Source organism: Chlorocebus sabaeus, chromosome 17 (genome assembly GCF_047675955.1).
Source record: "Chlorocebus sabaeus isolate Y175 chromosome 17, mChlSab1.0.hap1, whole genome shotgun sequence".
Taxonomy (NCBI): Eukaryota; Metazoa; Chordata; class Mammalia; order Primates; family Cercopithecidae; genus Chlorocebus; species Chlorocebus sabaeus.
The window spans coordinates 20,499,739-20,518,593 of record NC_132920.1 but is presented as its reverse complement, the minus strand read 5'-3'; the positions used below and the strand labels follow the sequence as shown (position 1 = coordinate 20,518,593).

Below are 18,855 nucleotides of genomic sequence, written 5' to 3'. Positions count from 1 at the left end.
GCAAACCCAGGCTAAATTATACTAAAAATTACTAATGAATATGGGGAAGTAATTCTGAAAGCATATTTTGAGTATTTTTAACTTAAAGGACAGAAATACTAAGACTCATTTTGCCAACTAACGAATACATTATAAAAAAATACAAAATCAATAACATAAGATATTTTAGGCCGGACGCGGTGGCTCATGCCTGTAATCCTAACACTTTGGGAGGCCAAGGCAGGCGGATCACCAGGTCAGGAGATTGAGACCATCCTGGCTAACACAGTGAAACCCCGTCTCTACTAAAAATACAAAAAATTAGCCACACGTGGTGGCAGGCACCTGTAGTCCCAGCTACTCTGGAGGCTGAGCCAGGAGAATCCCTTGAACTCTGAGGCGGAGCTTGCAGTGAGCCGAGATTGCGCCACTGCACTCCAGCCTGGGCGACAGAGCAAGACTTTGTCTCAAAAAAGAAAAAAAAAAAAGACACAACCTCTCCTTTCTCAACTGTAAAGTAGGGGTGCCAATATTTCCTCCTACCCAGGAACCAAGCAACATAACATACATAAAGCACCGGGTCAGTGCCTGTCACAAAGCATTCTAATTATAGTCTCATTTAGTACACATAACAGACAGATACAGAAACAGCTACAGATGTGTGCTTATGTGCGGGTTACTATACATACATAATTCCTACTCTATCCCCCAAGAGGACCTCACAGCAGCGACATCTCACGGTGGCAATGAGCAAGCATATTGACTGCCCAGATCCCCTTTTCTAAATGCCATTCTCTTAATGAAAAAAATCGGGACTCCTTGGAAAATTGGTTGCTTCCAAGGCTGGGGAAGGGAAAATATAACGAGAAATTAGAACATTTTATGGTGCCAGGAAATAAAGAAGTGCTCAAAAAAAAAGATGGGGGCATGCTGAAAAGACACAGGAGCCAGCCGGAACAAGGTCCTAATGGCCAACATTGGAACAACAGGCAGCATAATACATGATGATAGCATCAGACTATATCCACAGGATAAAATAAATATCCATGAGTCTGTACTGACAGAAATAACTCAGATGGGTGGGTACGGTGGCTCACGCCTGTAATCCCAGGACTTTGGGAGGCCGAGGCGGGTAAATCACCTGAGATCAGGAGGTCGAGACCAGCCTGGCTACCATCGTGAAATTCCATCTCCAAAAAATACAAAAAATTAGCCTGGTGTGGTGGCACATGCCTGTAATCCCAGCTACTTGGGAGGCTGAGTCAGGAGAATCCCTTGAACCCGGGAGGCGGAGGTTACAGTGAGCCGAGATCACCACACTGCACTCCAGCCTGGGCAACAAGGCAAGACTCTGTCTCAAAATAATAATAATAATAATAATTAATTAATTAATTAAGATGGAGAAGAATGGACAGCTCTTCCTTAGAGAAAAACTCCAATTAATAAATGTAAAGAGGAGGCTGGGCGTGGTGGCTCACGCCTGTAATCCCAACACTTTGGGAGGCCGAGGCGAGTGGATCACTTGAGCTCAGGAGTTCGAAACCAGCCTGGCCAACATGGTAAAACCCCGTCTCTACTAAAAATACAAAAGTTAGCCAGGCGTGGTGGCATATGCCTGTAATTCCAGCTACTCGGGAGCCTGAGGCAGAAGAATCGTTTGAACCCGGGAGGCAGAGGATGCAGTGAGCTGAGATCGTGCCACTGCACTCCAGACTGGAGAAAAGAGAGACCCCATCTCAAGATAAATAAATAAATAAAAATGTAAAGAAAATAAGATAGCAGAAAATCACCATTAAGTAAACAACACAGTAATAACTGTTGCAGACAAGATCCACCAGTAGGTACTAAAATTAACAGGCCAAAGGTTGAGGAGAAATAGGATATTTATTAGCTGTAATGAGAAAAACAGTTACTATATTGGAGAGAAACCCAGCAGACATGGGTTAGTGTACCAGTATAAGACACACTGACATCATGACCCCGATATGATGCACTGAGAAAAATATAGTACTGTTTCTGTGCTCTCCTTGCCAAAAATCCAGAACCTCATTCTAATCATGAGAAAAAGACAAATTCGAGTTGAAAGACATTCTACATAATAATCATTTTCATCAGAAATATCAAGGTAATGCTTTCTTCAGAAGTGTCAAGGTCATAGAAGACAAGAAAAAAATTAAGAAACTGTCACAGATTGGAGGAAACTAAGGGGACATGAAACTAAATGTAGGGCAGGACCCAAGATTAGATTTTGGGAGAGAAAAAGGAAGTTAATGGGAAAACTGGTAAAATTCGAATACGATCTACAGTTTAGATCACAGAAATGCACTAAGGTTAATTTCCTGGTTTATTAATGATATTACAACTATGTAAGATGCTAGTATCAGGGGAAGCTTGGTGATGGGCATATGTGAACTCTGTAATTTTACTACTTTTCCAAAAGTCTAAACTTACTTCAAATTAAAAAGTTTTTTAAAAATATGACATCCATGGTTATCTACACAATGTGTAATAGCTATCAGTGTTTCACCTTAAAAATCATTGTCATGCTAAAATACCCTTTAACTGCTAAGCTAAAATATTTATCTCTAAAAAACTTAATTCTGAAAAATTTAATCAATAAAATATATTATAGATCTCATTACCTGTAATTTTATAGCCATAAGCAGCTAGCTGTCCAGCCATATATTCTCCATCTGAATTATTATGAGAACAACCCCATGTTCGTATCCAAATTTTCTGTATGCCTGGAATAGTGCTGTTAAGGAATCAATAAAAAAAAAAAAAAAAAGTAAGTTTCATTGAGAGATTTATTTTTTTTGATCCAGGGTCTTGCTCTGTTGCCCAGGCTGCAGTGCAGCTGTGTGACCACGGCTCACTGCAACCTCAACCTCCCAGGCTTAAGGGATCCTCCCATCTCAGCCTCCTAAGTAGCTGGGACTATAGGCATGCAGCAACACACCTGTTAATTTTTTTATTTTTTGTAGAGACAGTGTCCCACTATGCTGTCCAGGCTGATCTTGAACTCCTGGGCTCAAGTGATCTTCCCACCTTATTTCTCAAAGTGCGGGAATTACAGGTGTGAGCCACCACTACGCCCAGCCTCACTGAGTAATTTTTAAAATAAAAACCACTAGGTGATTTTAAGATATATTACACAAAAAACAAACTCACTACAATCCATTCAAGAGCTATTCATTAAATGCGCTAACTTAACTCAAAATCTGCTGTTACATCAAAAGTCTAAAATCAAGATAAAATAACCACAGAATTCTAAGAAAACTCTACATAAAAAATACCTCCTTTTTCTCTGAATTATATTTTAAATTCATACACTAACTTACTAACACTAAGTTCAACTCCTAGAAAGGAACATAAAAATAACAATAGGAAAGAAAGTGGTTCTAGCAGCAACAGCAAATAAAGACAAGTATGTCTGTTTACAAACTCCTATATACTAGTTGCAATCTTTAGCTTCCTTAAAACTTATAGATATAAATAACTTAATCAAAGTTAAAAACTGTCATCCCAAGGCATTATTAAAAGCACTCTATAAAATCAGAGTTCTAAAAAAAAGGTAGTATTTTTAGGGGAAAAAAAAGGGGGGGCTTTCAACTTGGATTACTCTAATAATTTATAAGCAAATAGAAATTACCTTAAGGACACATTTAGGACAAATTTTATAAACTTCAGTCATTAAAATATAAGCAAATGTTAAATTCAAAGAACTTAAAAGCTTAGTTTCCCAACGAAATAAGTAGATTATAAATTTCAGCAGTTTACTAGATAAACAAATATAGGCTTATTAAAACCATATAATTAGATTATCCTTTCTGGTTAGGTTAGATCAAAATTTCACGGACTAGAGATCTACTATAATAGTGTAAATAGTGCAATAATTTATTTGTGCCCACCGCCTTTACCTGATCCATAGGTATTTGAAAATCAGCTAAGAAAATTCAAATGTCCAAAATACTACTGTCTCATAAGAATCACAAACTCCAGTAAAAATTTTATTTGGAAGTAATACAGACTTACATATCAACTACAGCAATATCAAAGAGATTCCTATTGCCCCAAGCTATCTTCTAGGAACATCCAATGTGACATCTCATTTCTTCTTAACCAATTACCTTGCCAGATTTAAAATCATTCAAACAAAAAAAAAATCAACATATAGGTTGAGTTTCTTTAATTCAAAAATTCAAAATCCACAATGCTCTAAAATCTGAAACTTTTTGAGCACCAAAATGATACTCAAAGGATGCTCACTGGAGCATTTCAGATGTTTGGATTAGGAATACTCAACTGGAAAGTATGTAATACAAATATTCCGAAGTCCAAAAAAAATGTGATATCTGAAACACTTCTGGTCTCAAGCATTTCAGATAAGTGATACTCAACTTGTATTTCCTGTCAAAAGTTCAAAGAGTCTAATGAAGAGACATTATATATAATCACACAGACCAGTAGTGTCAGCCTCTCCCTGAAATGAAAGTGAATATAATTTTGGCCATGCTCAGTGGCTCACGCCAGTAATCCCAGCACTTTGGGAGGCCGAGATGGGCAGATCATCTGAGGTCAGGAGTTTAAGACCAGCCTGGCCAACATGGTGAAACCCTGTCTCTACTAAAAATACAAAAAATAGCTGGGCATGGTGGTGTGTGCCTGTAGTCCCAGCCACTAGGGAGGCAGACGCAGGAGAATCGCTTGAACCCGGGAGGCGGAGGTTGCAGTGAACCGAGATCACACCACTGCACTCCAGCCTGGGCGACAGAGCAAGACTCTGTCTCAAAAAAGAAAAAAGAAAATTAATATAATTTCAAGGAAAAAAGCTTACCTGTCACTTGGTGGACTGTTTTCTTCCTCTTGCAAATATTTTTGGGTATTTCGCCTTCGTACCTTCGGGACAACATCCTTTCTTACAAAATGCCTATCTTGTGGTTTTGAATCTTCGTGAGACACAATATCTTCTATGTCACCCAGTAGTGTATCACAGGATGCAGAAGGCATATTCTCTACCACATAAAAGTTATAAATAAAATCAACTTACGAAAATCTGCTTAGCGTAGCATCATTTATGAAATATTCTCACCAAATGTGAATCAATCAAGCCTTTGGATCTAACTTCAAATTTATAGAAAATACAAGAGATAAAGAAACACAAGGATGAAGTACTGTCTTGGGTACATTGAAAAAAGAAACACAAGGAAACAATCAGATAAAACCCTAATGACAATGGGACATTCCAAGGTTCAACAGGAACTATTTCTTCAACAAATCAATGTCACGTAGGAGAGGAACTGTTTCAGATTACATGAAGCGTAAAAGCCTAACAACTAAAGGCAATTCATGTTCTTGATTGTATCTTTCTTTGTCAAGCTCTAAGAAATTTTGGGAAAAACTAAGGACATCAGAATATGAGCTGGATATTAGATAATATGAAGATAATATAAATCATTCGATATAAAGTATTGTCCTTATATTCAAAAATTTTATTTTTTAGAGATGCATACTGAATATTTAAAAGTGAAATGTCACTATGTCTATAACTTACTTTAAAAGGACCTCAGAAAAAAATAGACTGGCTGGGCACGGTGGCTTATGCCTGTAATCCCAGCACTTTGGGAGGCCAAGGCCGGTGTATCACCTGAAGTCAGGAGTTTGAGACCAGCCTGGCCAACATGGTAAAACCCCATCTCTTTTAAAAGTACAAAATTTAGGTGGGCATGGTGGTGTACACCTGTAGTTTCAGCTACTCAGGAGGCTGAGGAAGGAGAATCGCTAGAACCCAGGAGGCAGAGGATGCAGTGAGTCAAGAGTGTAACCTTGCACTCCAGCCTGGGCAACAGAGTGAAACTCCATCTCAACAAAAAAAAAAAAAAAAAGAAAGAAAAAATAGATTAAGACATACTAAAAAGAATTTACAACTCTTAAAACTAGAAAATAGGTAGGTTCATGTTCATTATATGATTTTTCTAAATCATCAAAATTTTTATAATTAAAAAAAGAAAATGTGGACACAGCTTGCAAGAAGAAAAGCACATTTTTCCCTGCCCTGCCAGCAAAATACAAATAAAACTCAGGACATTATATATAAAACAAGCATAAGAAGACTCTGAAAGGTAGACAGAAGAAGGCAGACTGGCTACGAACCTCAGGACCCAAAGAATATGATGATGAGTTCCTTGGGTTTTCTTTGGCCTCCTACAGCTCACACATGGAACTGAAGATCCCAGCAATCAGAAATGGCAAGAGATGCCAACGATAAAACCCCCCAATAAAAGCCTGCTTTCTCATTAAAGAACTATACAAAGGGCAGCCTAGGAAGACAGAAAAGTTTTAGATAATGATCATTCTACTCCAGCCAAACACAAACACATACACACAGCCCAAAAAAACTGTAATCCCACCCCCAGGCACACTACAAAGGACAAGTGGGGAGCTCTGACTTCCACCTACAATCAAGCACCCTAACACACTCCACTAGTGTAGAATCCGAGAAGGCCCCAGAGGGTCCTGGACGTTCAAACCAACCACCCAACCAGTGATGACGTTCTGCAGTGTCAGTGGAGACCAAATTGACACACAAGTTTAAAATAATCCCTATCAAAACCTCAGAAAGATTTTTTTGTAGGTATAGACAAGACTGTCCTAAATTTTATCTGGAAATGTACAGAAACTAATATATTTAAAACGATTTTGAGAAGAGTAAAGTAAGAAGAACTGGTCTACCCAATTTTAAGACTTATTAGATAGCTATAATTGAGATAGTAGTATCGGCAGAGGGATATAAATATAGAACAATAGGACCTAACAATAAACTCAGAAACAGACCTATATAAATATTTCACAAAACCAATTAAATGAAGGGAAGATTGCTTTTTAAACAATTCGTACTGGAGCAAGTGGACTTTTATAGGCAAAAACTGAACCTTGACCTAAGTCTTGCACCTTATACAAAAATTAATTCAAAATGGATCATAGACTTAAATGTAAAACATACGCCAGGCGCGGTGGCTCACACCTGCAATCCCAGCACTCTGGGAGGCTGAGACGAGTGGATCACTTGAGGTCAGGAGTTCAAGACCAGCTTGGCCAACATGGTGAAACCACATATCTACTAAAAATACAAAAAATTAGCTGAGTGTGTTGGTGTATGCCCCTAATCCCAGCTACTTGGGAGGCTGAGCCAGGAGAATTGCTTGAACCCACAAGGCAGAGGTTGCAATGAGCCAAGATCGTACCACTGCACTCCAGCCTGGGTGACAGAGCGAGACTCCTGTCTCAAAAAAAAAAAAGTAAAAGTAAAACATAAAATTATAAAACTTTTAGAAAAAAATCACAGGAGAAAATCTTTTGGACTTAGGGATAGGTAAAAAGTTCCCAGATGTGACACCAAAAGCACAATCCATAAAAAGAAAAATTAATAAATTGAATGTCATTAAAATTTAAAACTTTTGCTTTAAGAAAGACCCTTTTAAGAGGCTGAAAAGTCAAACTACAGAGTGGAAGAAAATATTTGCAAACCACATATCTGACAAAGGGCTAATGTCAAAACACAACCATAAAAAGAAAATAGACAAAAGACATTTCAAGAGAACATACAGAGGGCAAATAAGCACGTGAAAAGAGATTCAATATTAACCACCACAGCAATAGAAACTAAAACCACAATGAGGTATCAGTATACACCTTTCAGAATGGATAAAACAGACAACAGTGAAACCACCAAACACTGGCAAGGATGCAAAGAAACTGCATCATTCATACAGTCCTGGAAGGAATGAAAAATGATATAGCCACTCCAGTAAACAGTTTGGTATTTTCTTAAACAAATCATGCAACCATGATGCAACCCAGCAATTGTATTCCTGGGGCAATTATCCAAGAGAAATGAAGACTTGTATTCAGACAAAAACCTGTACATGAATGTTTACACCAGCTTGCCTTGTAATAGCCCAAATCTGGAAAGCACCTGGATGCCATTCAGAAGGTGAATGGTTAAACAAAGTATGGTACATCCATGCCATGGAACACTATTCAGCAATAAAAAGAAATGTACTAATGATATATGCATTAACCTGGATGACTCTCCAGAGAATTATGCTGAATGAAGAAAGTCAGTCCCAAAAGGTTACATTCTGTGTGATCACTTTTATATAACATGTCTGAAATGAGGAAAATTATGGAAATGGAAAACAGAATAGTAGTTGCCAGGGATTAAAGAAAGAACAGGGTGAGAGGAGAATGCGTATGACTATAAAAGAGCAACATGAGGGATCCTTGTGGTGATGAAAATGTTTTGTATCTTGACTGTATCAATGTCAGTATCCTGGTTGTGATACTGTATTGTAGTTTTGTAAGATGTTACCAATGGGAGACCTGGGTAAAGCGTACAAGGATCTCTGCATAAGTTTTATAACTGCAGGTAAAGCTGTAATTATGTTAGAATAAAATAATTGAGAAAAAAATGGGGAGGGGAGGAATACACTCATATATACTTACTGATAGTACTACTACTACTACTATATCCAGACACAAGGCAAGTCCTTTATAGGGTCATCTCATCAACCATTCACAACAACTCCTATTAGGTAGATAGTATTACTATCCTTGCTTTAAAGATGAGCAAACTGAAACACAGAGAAATTAACTTGCCCAAAGAAGCTAAACAAAGATGTCATGACAGATGAGTGCAAGCCCATACACTATGTGGTACTCTACTACCTACTTAGTATGTGTATACTGAATGACCACTGTTCCTTTATCTGAGTTGCAGTGTTAAGGATCTTACATTCTTTCAGTTGTCCTCAAAGTTTCTGATGAACTTTCATTCTCCTCATTTGCTGGATTCCTATGCTTCCATTCATATCATTCAATTAATAAAGTGGCTGCCAGCCAGGCTCCTTTCCTCTGTAATGTACTCATTACAGCTATGACAAATTATGCACTGGGAATCTGAAAAATCTGTGTTCAAATCTCAGCTAGCTTTATATTGTCAGTAAGAACAAAAGATTAGAAATAAACCAAACATCAACCTATCAAGGACTGGTTGGATTAGAGTTAACATACATATCACATGGTCATGGTAAGACTGTCAATCGCCGGGCACGGTGGCTCACGCCTGTAATCTCAACACTTTGGGAGGCCAAGGTGGGCGGATCACCTGAGGTTGGGAGTCTGAGACCAGCCTGACCAACATAGAGAAACCCTGTCTCTACTAAAAATACAAAATTAGCCAGGTGTGGTGGCACATGCCTCTAATCCCAGCTACTCAGGAGGCTGAGACAGGAGATTTGCTTGAACCCCGGAGGCAGAGGTTGTGGTTAGCCGAGATCATGCCATTGTACTCCAGCCTGGGCAACAAAAGTGAAACTCTGTCTCAAAAAAAAAAAAAAAAAAAAAAAAAAAGACTGTCAATCACAGACTTCCCTTTCCCTAGACACTGGAATGGGGCACGTGACCCAAGCTTGCCAGGGTAACCCATCCTCCTGGCCACAACGACCAGTTCAGGGTAGGTCAAAGAAGCCTAGCCAATAAGAATCACTGCAAGGATTCCATGCTAGTGTTAACAAAAGACAGCTTCTCTTGTCACCGAAGTGGCTAAGTTGGGAGGATGTCAACTTGGGGCTACTAGAGCCATCTTGTCTGCCACAGGGAGGAAGCCTACTTAAGGAATGAAGCCTAATAAGAGCCAGAAAGATAAAGAACCATACTGACATTATTTGAGCATCTGAATCCAACAAATGCCTGAAGCCAAATGCAGCCTTGCGCTGCCCAGTCATGCGAGCCTGTGGCTTAAATCAGTTTGAGTTGGGTATTCTGTTCTTGCAAAAAAGAGCCCTGGCCAACTCAGTCATCTAGGTAAGGTGAAATGAACCAGGTTAATCTTTCTCATATTGGTTCTAATTATTTACTACCTATCTGGGAAAAAAAAAAATGGTTCTGTGGTCAAATAAATTTAGAAAACTCTGCTTTCTTACCGATTCACACTGTGCGTTATTAAAGACTGAAGAACTGCAGTAAGAAACTGCACTAGTTTCCAGGATGCCACACTCTCCTATCTCCAGTCGCCTCTGCTCATCTCTCCAACTTCTCACCATTAGAATGCCCCCATGGCTCTGTTACAGGAACTCTTCTCTAGTTTCAGGCACTCCCTAGGTGACCTCATCCAGTCCCATGGCCTTGAAATATCAACTACGTATATGCTTATATAACCAGCCCCATTCTTCCCCTGAGCTTCAGACTCAGACACTCAATTGCCTATTCCACACCACTGCTCGAATGTCTAATAATTACTTCAAACTTAAAAAGTTAAAACAGGGCTGGGCGCGGTGGCTCAAGCCTGTAATCCCAGCACTTTGGGAGGCTGAGGCGGGTGGATAACCTGAGGTCAGGAGTTCGAGGCCAGCCTGAACAACATGGTGACACCCCGTCTCTACTAAAAATACAAAAATTAGCCAGGCATGGTGGTGGGTGCCTGTAATTCCACCTACTCAGAAGGCTGAGACAGGAGAATCACTTGAACCCGGGAGGCAGAGGTTGCAGTGAGCTGAGATCGTACCACTGCACTCCAGCCTGGGCAACAAAGAGCAAAGCTCCATCTCAAAAAACAAAAGTCAAAGTCAAAACGGAATTCCTGATCTTCTCCCTACCTTACTAGATCCTCTTACAACTTCTCCCATTTCATTTAAAGGCAATCCTGGCTGGGCACAATGGGTCACACCTATAACCCCAGCACTTTGGGAGGCCGAAGTAGGCGAATCACGAGGTCAGGAGTTCGGGACCAGCCTGTCCAACATGGTGAAACCCCATCTCTACTAAAAATACAAAAACTTAGCTGGGCATAGTGGCGGGCGCCTGTAAACTCAGCTACTCAGGAGGCTGAGGCAGGAGTATTGCTTGAGCCCAGGAGGCGGAGGTTGCAATGAGCCTAGATCTCACCACTGCACTCCAGCCTGGGCAACAGAGTGAGACTCTGTCTCAAAAAAAAAAAAAAAAAAAAAAAAAAAAAAAGCAATCCCAATCTTCTACTGCTCAGGCCAAAAATCCTGCACTCCCTTCTTATACCCCAAATCCAACCTATCAACAACATCCTGTTAGCTATACCTTCAAAATATATTCAGACTCTATTTGTGACCATACTCACTGTTACACTCTTGGTCCAAACCAACATCAACTCGTGTCTGGATTATTGCAATCCCTAGTATCCTGGCTTCTATCCTTAATTCTCCAAGAACATTTTCAGCACAAAAGTCAGGGATCCCTTTAAAACCTAAGTTCATCTCAAGCTTCTCAATCAAACCCTTCCAGCAGTATTCCATATCAGAGTAAAAAGCCAAAATCACTACAAAGATCTGCAATGACATACATAATCAGCCTCCTGCTGCATCTCTGGCCCCATTTCCTGTCATGCTCCCCTCAGTCATGCAGGCTTTGTTATTTCATACCCACTAGATATACATTCATTTCATAGTCTTATTCTTGCCTGGAATGCTCTTACTCAAGACACCTGAATGGCTCACTCACTCAAGCCCTTAAGGACTTTGCTCAAGTGTAACAAGAGAGGACTTTCCAAGCAACACCCCTACCTCACCACATACCCTCTTCCTATGCCCCTTTCTTGCCTTTTTTAAAACTGCAGCACTTAATCATCTGCTTCCACCGTTTTAATAATTGTTTTAACTGTTTATCTTACTAGAATACATACTCCGTGAGGGTAAAGGTTTTTGGGTGAGGTATTCACTGTTTTACCCCAGGTGCCTAGAACTATGTCTAGCACATTGCAGGTTCTCAGTAAAGCCTTTTACTGTAGACTACACAGTCAGGCAATATATGGATATAGATATTCTGAGTATGCCAAATTAGTTTCTGACTCAAGAGCCTTCATACTTGCTATTCCTCTGCCAGAATATCAGCCCCCAGATAAATATGTCTTCCTAGCCACTTCTTCACTCAAACGCCACCTCCTCAGAGAGGCCTTTCCTACTACCTTATCTAAAATAACCACGCTGCCCAAGCATGCCCACACTTTCATTGCTTCTAACCCTGCTTCTGTTTCATGTTTCTTCATTGCACTTACCTACCTGACACCACATATATAACTGTATCTTCCTTATTACAATATAAGCTTCTTAAGCACAGAGGCATCATCTCTTTTTCAGTACTGTCTCTACAACGCCTCTAACAATGCCTAACACATAGCAGGTGCACAACAGTTACTGACTGAATGAATACAATGCTTAAGTTGAATTTAGCGAGTCTTTCTATGACATAGCAGGAAATTCTACACTGGGTGGGAAGCTGAAGTCAATGCCCAACCCTTGGATTTCTTCTATCACCACTATTCTATGAAATAATTAAATGAGAGAGGCTAGGACCACGTAGTGCCTTCGGAATGCTGAAGAACTACTGACAGATCATGAATAATTAAATAACATTAATTAAAAGCCATATTTTTTAATTACACAATTTTGCCATCCCATATACAAGTGTGCATGGATCCACTGAAGAGAAATAGAAAGGAAAAAGACAAATGAAAGAAATCCACTGCAATAGACATCCCGTATCATTAGAGAAGTAGAAGTTGCTAAGCTTCTTATCTTACAGAACTGGAGTCCACTGAAGCAAAAGGATTTGTACATTGATAGAGCTAGAAATTAGAACCTAGGCTTCCTCTCAACACCATGCTCCTCCCACTATGGCTCTGCCTCACTGGCAAAGTACAAACAATGCAAGAACCTAATGTGACACTAATAAGTAACCATATTCCGGAAAACAATGGGCAAAGTAAAAACAGGCAGTTCACTTAAGAGATACAGATAGCCAAAAAAAAAAAGGAAAGAATGCTCAACCACACTAACAAGTACTGAAACAATAAGTTATTTTTCAGCTGCCTCACTGATAAAAAGCTGACAAAAACTCTGTTAGCTGAAAGCATAGAAAAACTGGTACACCCCTTCTGGAGGGCAACCTGACAATATATATCAAACATATGTATATCCTTTGAGCCAGCAATTTCACTTGGAGATACTCAAAAAAGATAAATGTAACACTACATATCAGCATTATGCAGCATAAACCTGGCTATATATCATAAGTACCTAAATAATCTCCCTCATCACTATTAATAAGCTAAAGGTTTTACTTTGAACAAACTGACAGAGGGAATTGTTTAGCCTTCAGAAATTTTTAATTAAATCATATGGAAATGAAAGTTTGAGAATAAAAGGAAAGCAGCATAATAGCTAAATGGAGAAAAAGGATCACTAAAACTTTTTCTCAAAGGTAGAGGAAATCAAATTTGATAAAGGGAATAAAAATAGAGTCAGTGAAAAGGAAAATACCGAAAATGGTAAGAAAGAGGATGCAATATCCTAGAGCAGCAGTTACTTACACAGGTGAGTTATTAGGGAGGCTTTTTCTTTTTTTTTTTAATTATGAGAGAGAGTTTCACTCTTGTTGCCCAGACTGGAGTGCAATGGCACAATCTCGGCTCACTGCAACCTGTGCCTCCTGGGTTCAAGCAATTCTCCTGCCTCAGCCTCCCGAGTAGCTGGGATTACAGGCACCTGCCACCATGCCCATCTAATTTTGTATTTTTAGTAGAGACGGGGATTTCACCATGTTGGTCAGACTGGTCTTGAACTCCCGACCTCAGGTGATCCGCCCGACTTCCAAAGTGCTGTGATTACAGGCGTGAGCCACTGCGCCCGGCGGGAAGCTTTTTATCGTAGCAAATCTCCAGGTTCCATTCTGAATTAGAATCTCCAAGAGTAGAACTGAAGCACGTGAACCTAGAAACTGTCCAGGTAATTCCACTATAGATTCCTAATTAAGAACCACTATTCTACAGTAATGGTTCTCAATCTTGAACACTCATTCTATTCACCTGAAGAGCTTTTGAAAATTCCCAACTAAGCTTGCAGTGAGCCGAGATCACGCCACTGCACTCCAGCCTGGGCAAAAGAGCAAGACTCTGTCTCAAAAAAAAAAAAAAAAAAAAAAAAGGAAAATTCCCAACTAAGCCCCAAGATAGCGGAATGAATCTCTGAGAATGGAGCCTGGGCCTCAACATATTTTTAAAACTTTCCAGTCATTCTCATGTGTACAGCCACAGTTGCAAAGCAATGTCCAGTAGTTTTCAAAGTGTAATTTCCACATCAGCTGGAGTAGCATCATGGGGAACTTGTCAGAAATGAACATTTTTTTCTTTCTTTCTCAATTTTTTTGTAAAAACAAGGTCTCACTTTGTTGTCCAGGCTGCTCTCAAACTCCTCCCATCTTGGTCTCCCAAAGTATGGGATTATAGGTATAAGCCACCATGCCCAGCCAGAAATGAAAATTCTTGAACCCCACTCCAGACATACTGAATCAGATGTTTTGAGTAAAACCTAGCAATATTTAACAGGCCCTCTAGGTGATTTTGATCTGAATTAAAGTTTGACAATCACCGTCCCAGAATTATTCTTTCATAAAAACCACCTAGAATGCATGTCAAATATACATAACCTAGTCAACTGATTTTCAACAAAGATGCCAAGACAATTCAACAGAGAAAGAATAGGTTTTTTTTCAACAAATGATGCTGGGACAACTGGATAGCAACATGTAAAAAATAAAGTTGGAGCTCTATTTCACATCATATACAAAAAATTAACTGAAAATGGATCAAATACCTAAATTTAGGAGCTAACATTATGAAACTTTTAGAAGAAAACATAAGTACAAATCTTTATGATGTTAGAGTAGGCCCTCCTTTCTTAGCTAAGAAACCAAAAGCACAAGCAACAAAAGGAAAAACAGATTAGATGAAGAAGATATAGAAATGGGCCAGGTGCAGTGGCTCATGCCTATAATCCCAACACTGGGAAGTCAAGGTGGGAGGATCACTTCAGACCAGGAGTACAAGGCCAGAGCCTAGGCAACACAGACCCTATCTCTACAAAAAAAAAAAAAAACAGTAAAAATTAGCCGGGCATGGTGGCATGCACCTATAGTCCCAGCTACTTGGGAGGCTGAAGTGGGATCACTTGAGACCAGGTGGTCAAGGCTGCAGTGAGTTGTAATCGAGCCATTGCACTCTGGCCTGGGTGACACAGGGAAGCCCTGTCTCAAAAACACACACATACAAATGGCTGATAAGCACGTGAAAAGATGTCAACATAATGAGCCATCAGGGAAATGGAAATCCAAACCACAATAATATACCATTTCATACCCATTAGGATGGGTAGAATCAAAAAGACAAATAACTGTTGACAGGCATGTGGATTACATCACCCAGAGGGAAAGAAAAAGAGAACAGAGGTAGGAGAAGGTACAAGACCACGACTTGAGAGACTCCAAATTTAACTCTTAGATAAAGGAAAATCAGCTTATAATGGATTCCAAGAAGCAGCCACCAGAGAAGAAAAAAAATCTATGGGCCATGGAAGGCAAAGGAAGAGGGCATGTCAAAAAAGTGGACATGGTCAATGCTGGTGAATGAAAACGAAAGGTTAAGTAAAATAAATGAAAATATCTCTTCAATTTAGTGGTATGTAAAGGACAATGTTTCCATAACACGATAGTGGCAAACAGCTAAGAAATTAAGCTACCTCTCTGCATTTTCTAACATGCAGAAATATGTACAGCACTCAAACATAAAAGGTTTAAAATAAATCAGTACCTTAATTATCTGCAATTAGTCTAAAGTCCTCTTGAAAGATGAGTCTGGAAAATAAAAATTGATTAGGAAAAGCAAGCACCAAAGATGTTCACAAAACCACTGTAAGGATTCTTTACTTAAAAGGAATCAGACTCCAAAAAAGACTGCTTTATACAGCAGGATTAATGATGCTCCATACTACTTGTAACTTCTTACTGATTACAACAGGTGTGCTGACATCTGCCGTGACTGTGATCCAGTGTCTGTAGTAATGTTGTATTCAGCACTACAACACGTCTGCATAGTGCGAGTAACCAACCACTACAAAACAGGAATAAGTCAGTAAGATAGGCAGACATCCAGATCACGTTCCATTCGAAAGATAACTGTCGTCCCGAGATTCAGAAAAAGGTTTTATGAGCAAAGAAGAACGAAAAGTGAAAAAGCAAGACATCTGCTTTTCTCAATACCTTCTGCTTAAATTCTTAAGATACTGATCTGGGAAAGCTATGTAACTGCGAAAGCCCTGTCACATCTACAAATTCACTAAGGTATAAAGTGGGAGAACAAATGAAGTTAAATTTGACAATAAGGAACGAGGTGCCCAAAATATTACTAACTGGAGAGCGGCACCTGAGGCCAACGACCCTATCCTCGCTCCTGGAAGCCCCATCTGCCTCCCAATTCCCCCATCCCAACTGGCAAATCCCCTTTTAACTGCGAAACAATTTTGCAAACAGCCCAAGAAAGACTGAAACTGGAGAAACAAGGCTTGCCATAAAAGGAGCCGTCGCCACACTCTGCCCCACATGGACCCAACCGCCACCCTTACCCAGAAGTCGGGAAGTAAAAACCAGTCCAAAGTGGGAGAATCAACCCGCCACTCTCCGGAAGCTGCACAGACTTTAGATGGAGAGCGCCATGACACATACGTCCCGCCACGTTTATTTACGCATGCTCAGCGACGGTGGCCCGAAGAGATCAAATTACATCATTGCTGAAAGGGCTGGTTCTGGTTTAACTTAGTTTAGGAATGATTACGCTTCAAGTTCCTTTGATTCCAAGAACTAAAATAACAACCCCAAGTCCTCGGGTTCCTAGAAACGCTTAATAGCCAACTTCTCCTAAGCTCTTATGTGTTAGACACTGTGCTAAGTACTTTGCATAAACATTATTTCTCTATTTATTTATTGTTATTATTCCCATCTTACAAAAGCGAACACTGGAAGTTTAAGGACTTAATCTAAGTTACTCTACTAGTCGTGCTGCCCCGCGGGCTGGATCCGATGCTGTCTGACTCCCAAAGAACTTGCTCTTTTCACTGCATTTTACTAGCCTCCTCAATCGTTTGTGAAGAGTTCTCTTATTTAGTATTAAAAAACAGGAAGGAAAGGATAAAGGTCAGTTGGTAGGTTTCGCTTAATATACATTATTTAGCACCACGCAAGTTTTTTTTTGTTTTGGAAAACTTAGATGGTAGTTTAGCAGACACCTATGGAAAGAAAATACTTTCATGGAATACGAATTCTCACCCTCTTGCTCCACATATGTTATCTCACTTTAGTATTCATTACCCAAGACACTGTATTTGACCATGCGTTTACCAGAAGAATATCTTTACTTAAAAAAGTAAAGGCAATAGGAGGCAGTAGTTCGTGAACAAGGTCAGAAATCGTGAGTTTAATGCCTGACTTAGGGTTTCACAGTGATTTTGGGGCAATTACTTTTTTTGCAAATGCCTCTGCTAGTATAATTTCATCTAATTAAAATGCCATCCATCTACTCAAGAGGCTGATGTGGGAGGATCACTTGAGCTCAGAAGTTTGAAAACAGCCTGGGCAACACAGTGAGACCCTGTCTCTAAAATATATTTTTAAGGAAAAAAGCCACCCGTTTCTCTATTTATTCATATCCATAACATAATCTAAACAGTGCCCTAGGATCCACTATTGTCTTTACCCACCTGAATTAAAATTGTGTATTTATGTTGCCCTACTTTTTTTTTTTTTTTTTTTTTTTTTTTTAAGATACGGTCTTCTTCTGTCACCCAGGCTGGAGTGCAGTGTTACAATGACAGCTCACTGCAACCTCCCCCTCCTAGCCTCAAGAGATTCTCATGCCTTAGCCTCCCAAGTAGCTGTGGGACTACACAGGCACACCACCAAACCCATTTAATTCCATCTCTTTCACTAGACCAAAAGTAGGACCTGGGTTGTCTTCTTGGTTGCAATCGCACTAACACATAACCTTGTGCTTACGTTTATAGCTTCTCAATAAACATATGTTGAATGAATGAATGAATGAATGAATGACTCCACCTCTTTTCCCCGAAGATCTAGTTGAGTTCAGTAAAGGAAATGTTACTGAGTATGCACCCCATGACCACAAGCACTGTGATAGATGCTAGAGCTAGAAAGAAAGAAAAAAAGTACTCCCTATTGCATTTGCAGGCTATTTTGAGGAAATTCATTTCAATAGAGAATAGCAATCACTATGAAAGATGAATGCACAGGAACACAAAGGTGAAGTAAGGGAAATGGATGAAGGCATTCCAGGCTGGAGAGTCAGCCAGAGCAAACGCAAGGAGGCCTGAAATGATGAATTATTCTGCAGTGTAAAAGCAGAGAAAGTGAAGCTGGTGATGGGAGAAGTCTGCCAGAGAAAGGAAAGCACAGGGACTAGATCAAGGTGAACCTCCTGTGCTCAAAGGCATTTGACTTAATCCTGAATGTATGTAGTAGGTAACATGAATGTGTTCCAGCAGATTATTCTCTCAGGACAATAGGTTTCAGACATGAAGAAATAGTAAAAACCTAAATTGAGTTGTTGGCTGTGAGGAATGGGAAGGAAAGACAGATTGTAACAAATTGAGGAGGTAACATCAGCAAGACTTGGTGATTGATAGGTATGAAAAAGGAGGAAGAAAGAATGTTTCCAAGTTTTGGCTACAGCAACTAACAAACAGGTGAAACCTCTCTCTTTAAGCACCTTTAGTCTAAATCCTTTGAAGTCAGTAACCCTACCTCTAGGAATTTATCTTACAGAAATACACATAATCACCTATGTTCCAGAATATTTTTTGAAGCATTGCTTATAATGACCTATGTTCCTGAGTATTTTTTGAAGCATTGCTTATAACAGCAAAAGACTGGAAACCCTCTCCAGCTCCTCAATAGAAGATTGGTTAAATATATTTATAGTATCTGTACAGCTTTTGAAAAACAACC

General features: G+C 39.6%; 1 protein-coding gene across 1 annotated transcript in view; it reads right to left on the bottom strand.

The window, feature by feature from the left end:
* The window catches only part of CDKAL1 (CDKAL1 threonylcarbamoyladenosine tRNA methylthiotransferase), a 705,645-nt gene extending 689,059 nt beyond the window's left edge, over positions 1-16,586 (bottom strand). The window contains exons 1-4 of the mRNA XM_007973575.3: positions 16,461-16,586; positions 15,650-15,693; positions 4,817-4,994; positions 2,622-2,734 (exon numbers count right to left, since the gene is read on the bottom strand). Of these exons, the coding sequence (XP_007971766.3) occupies positions 2,622-2,734; positions 4,817-4,989 (286 nt within the window). The 5' untranslated portion in view covers positions 4,990-4,994; positions 15,650-15,693; positions 16,461-16,586. The remainder of the gene's footprint in view (positions 1-2,621; positions 2,735-4,816; positions 4,995-15,649; positions 15,694-16,460) is intronic.
* Positions 16,587-18,855: the final 2,269 nt, after the last annotated feature.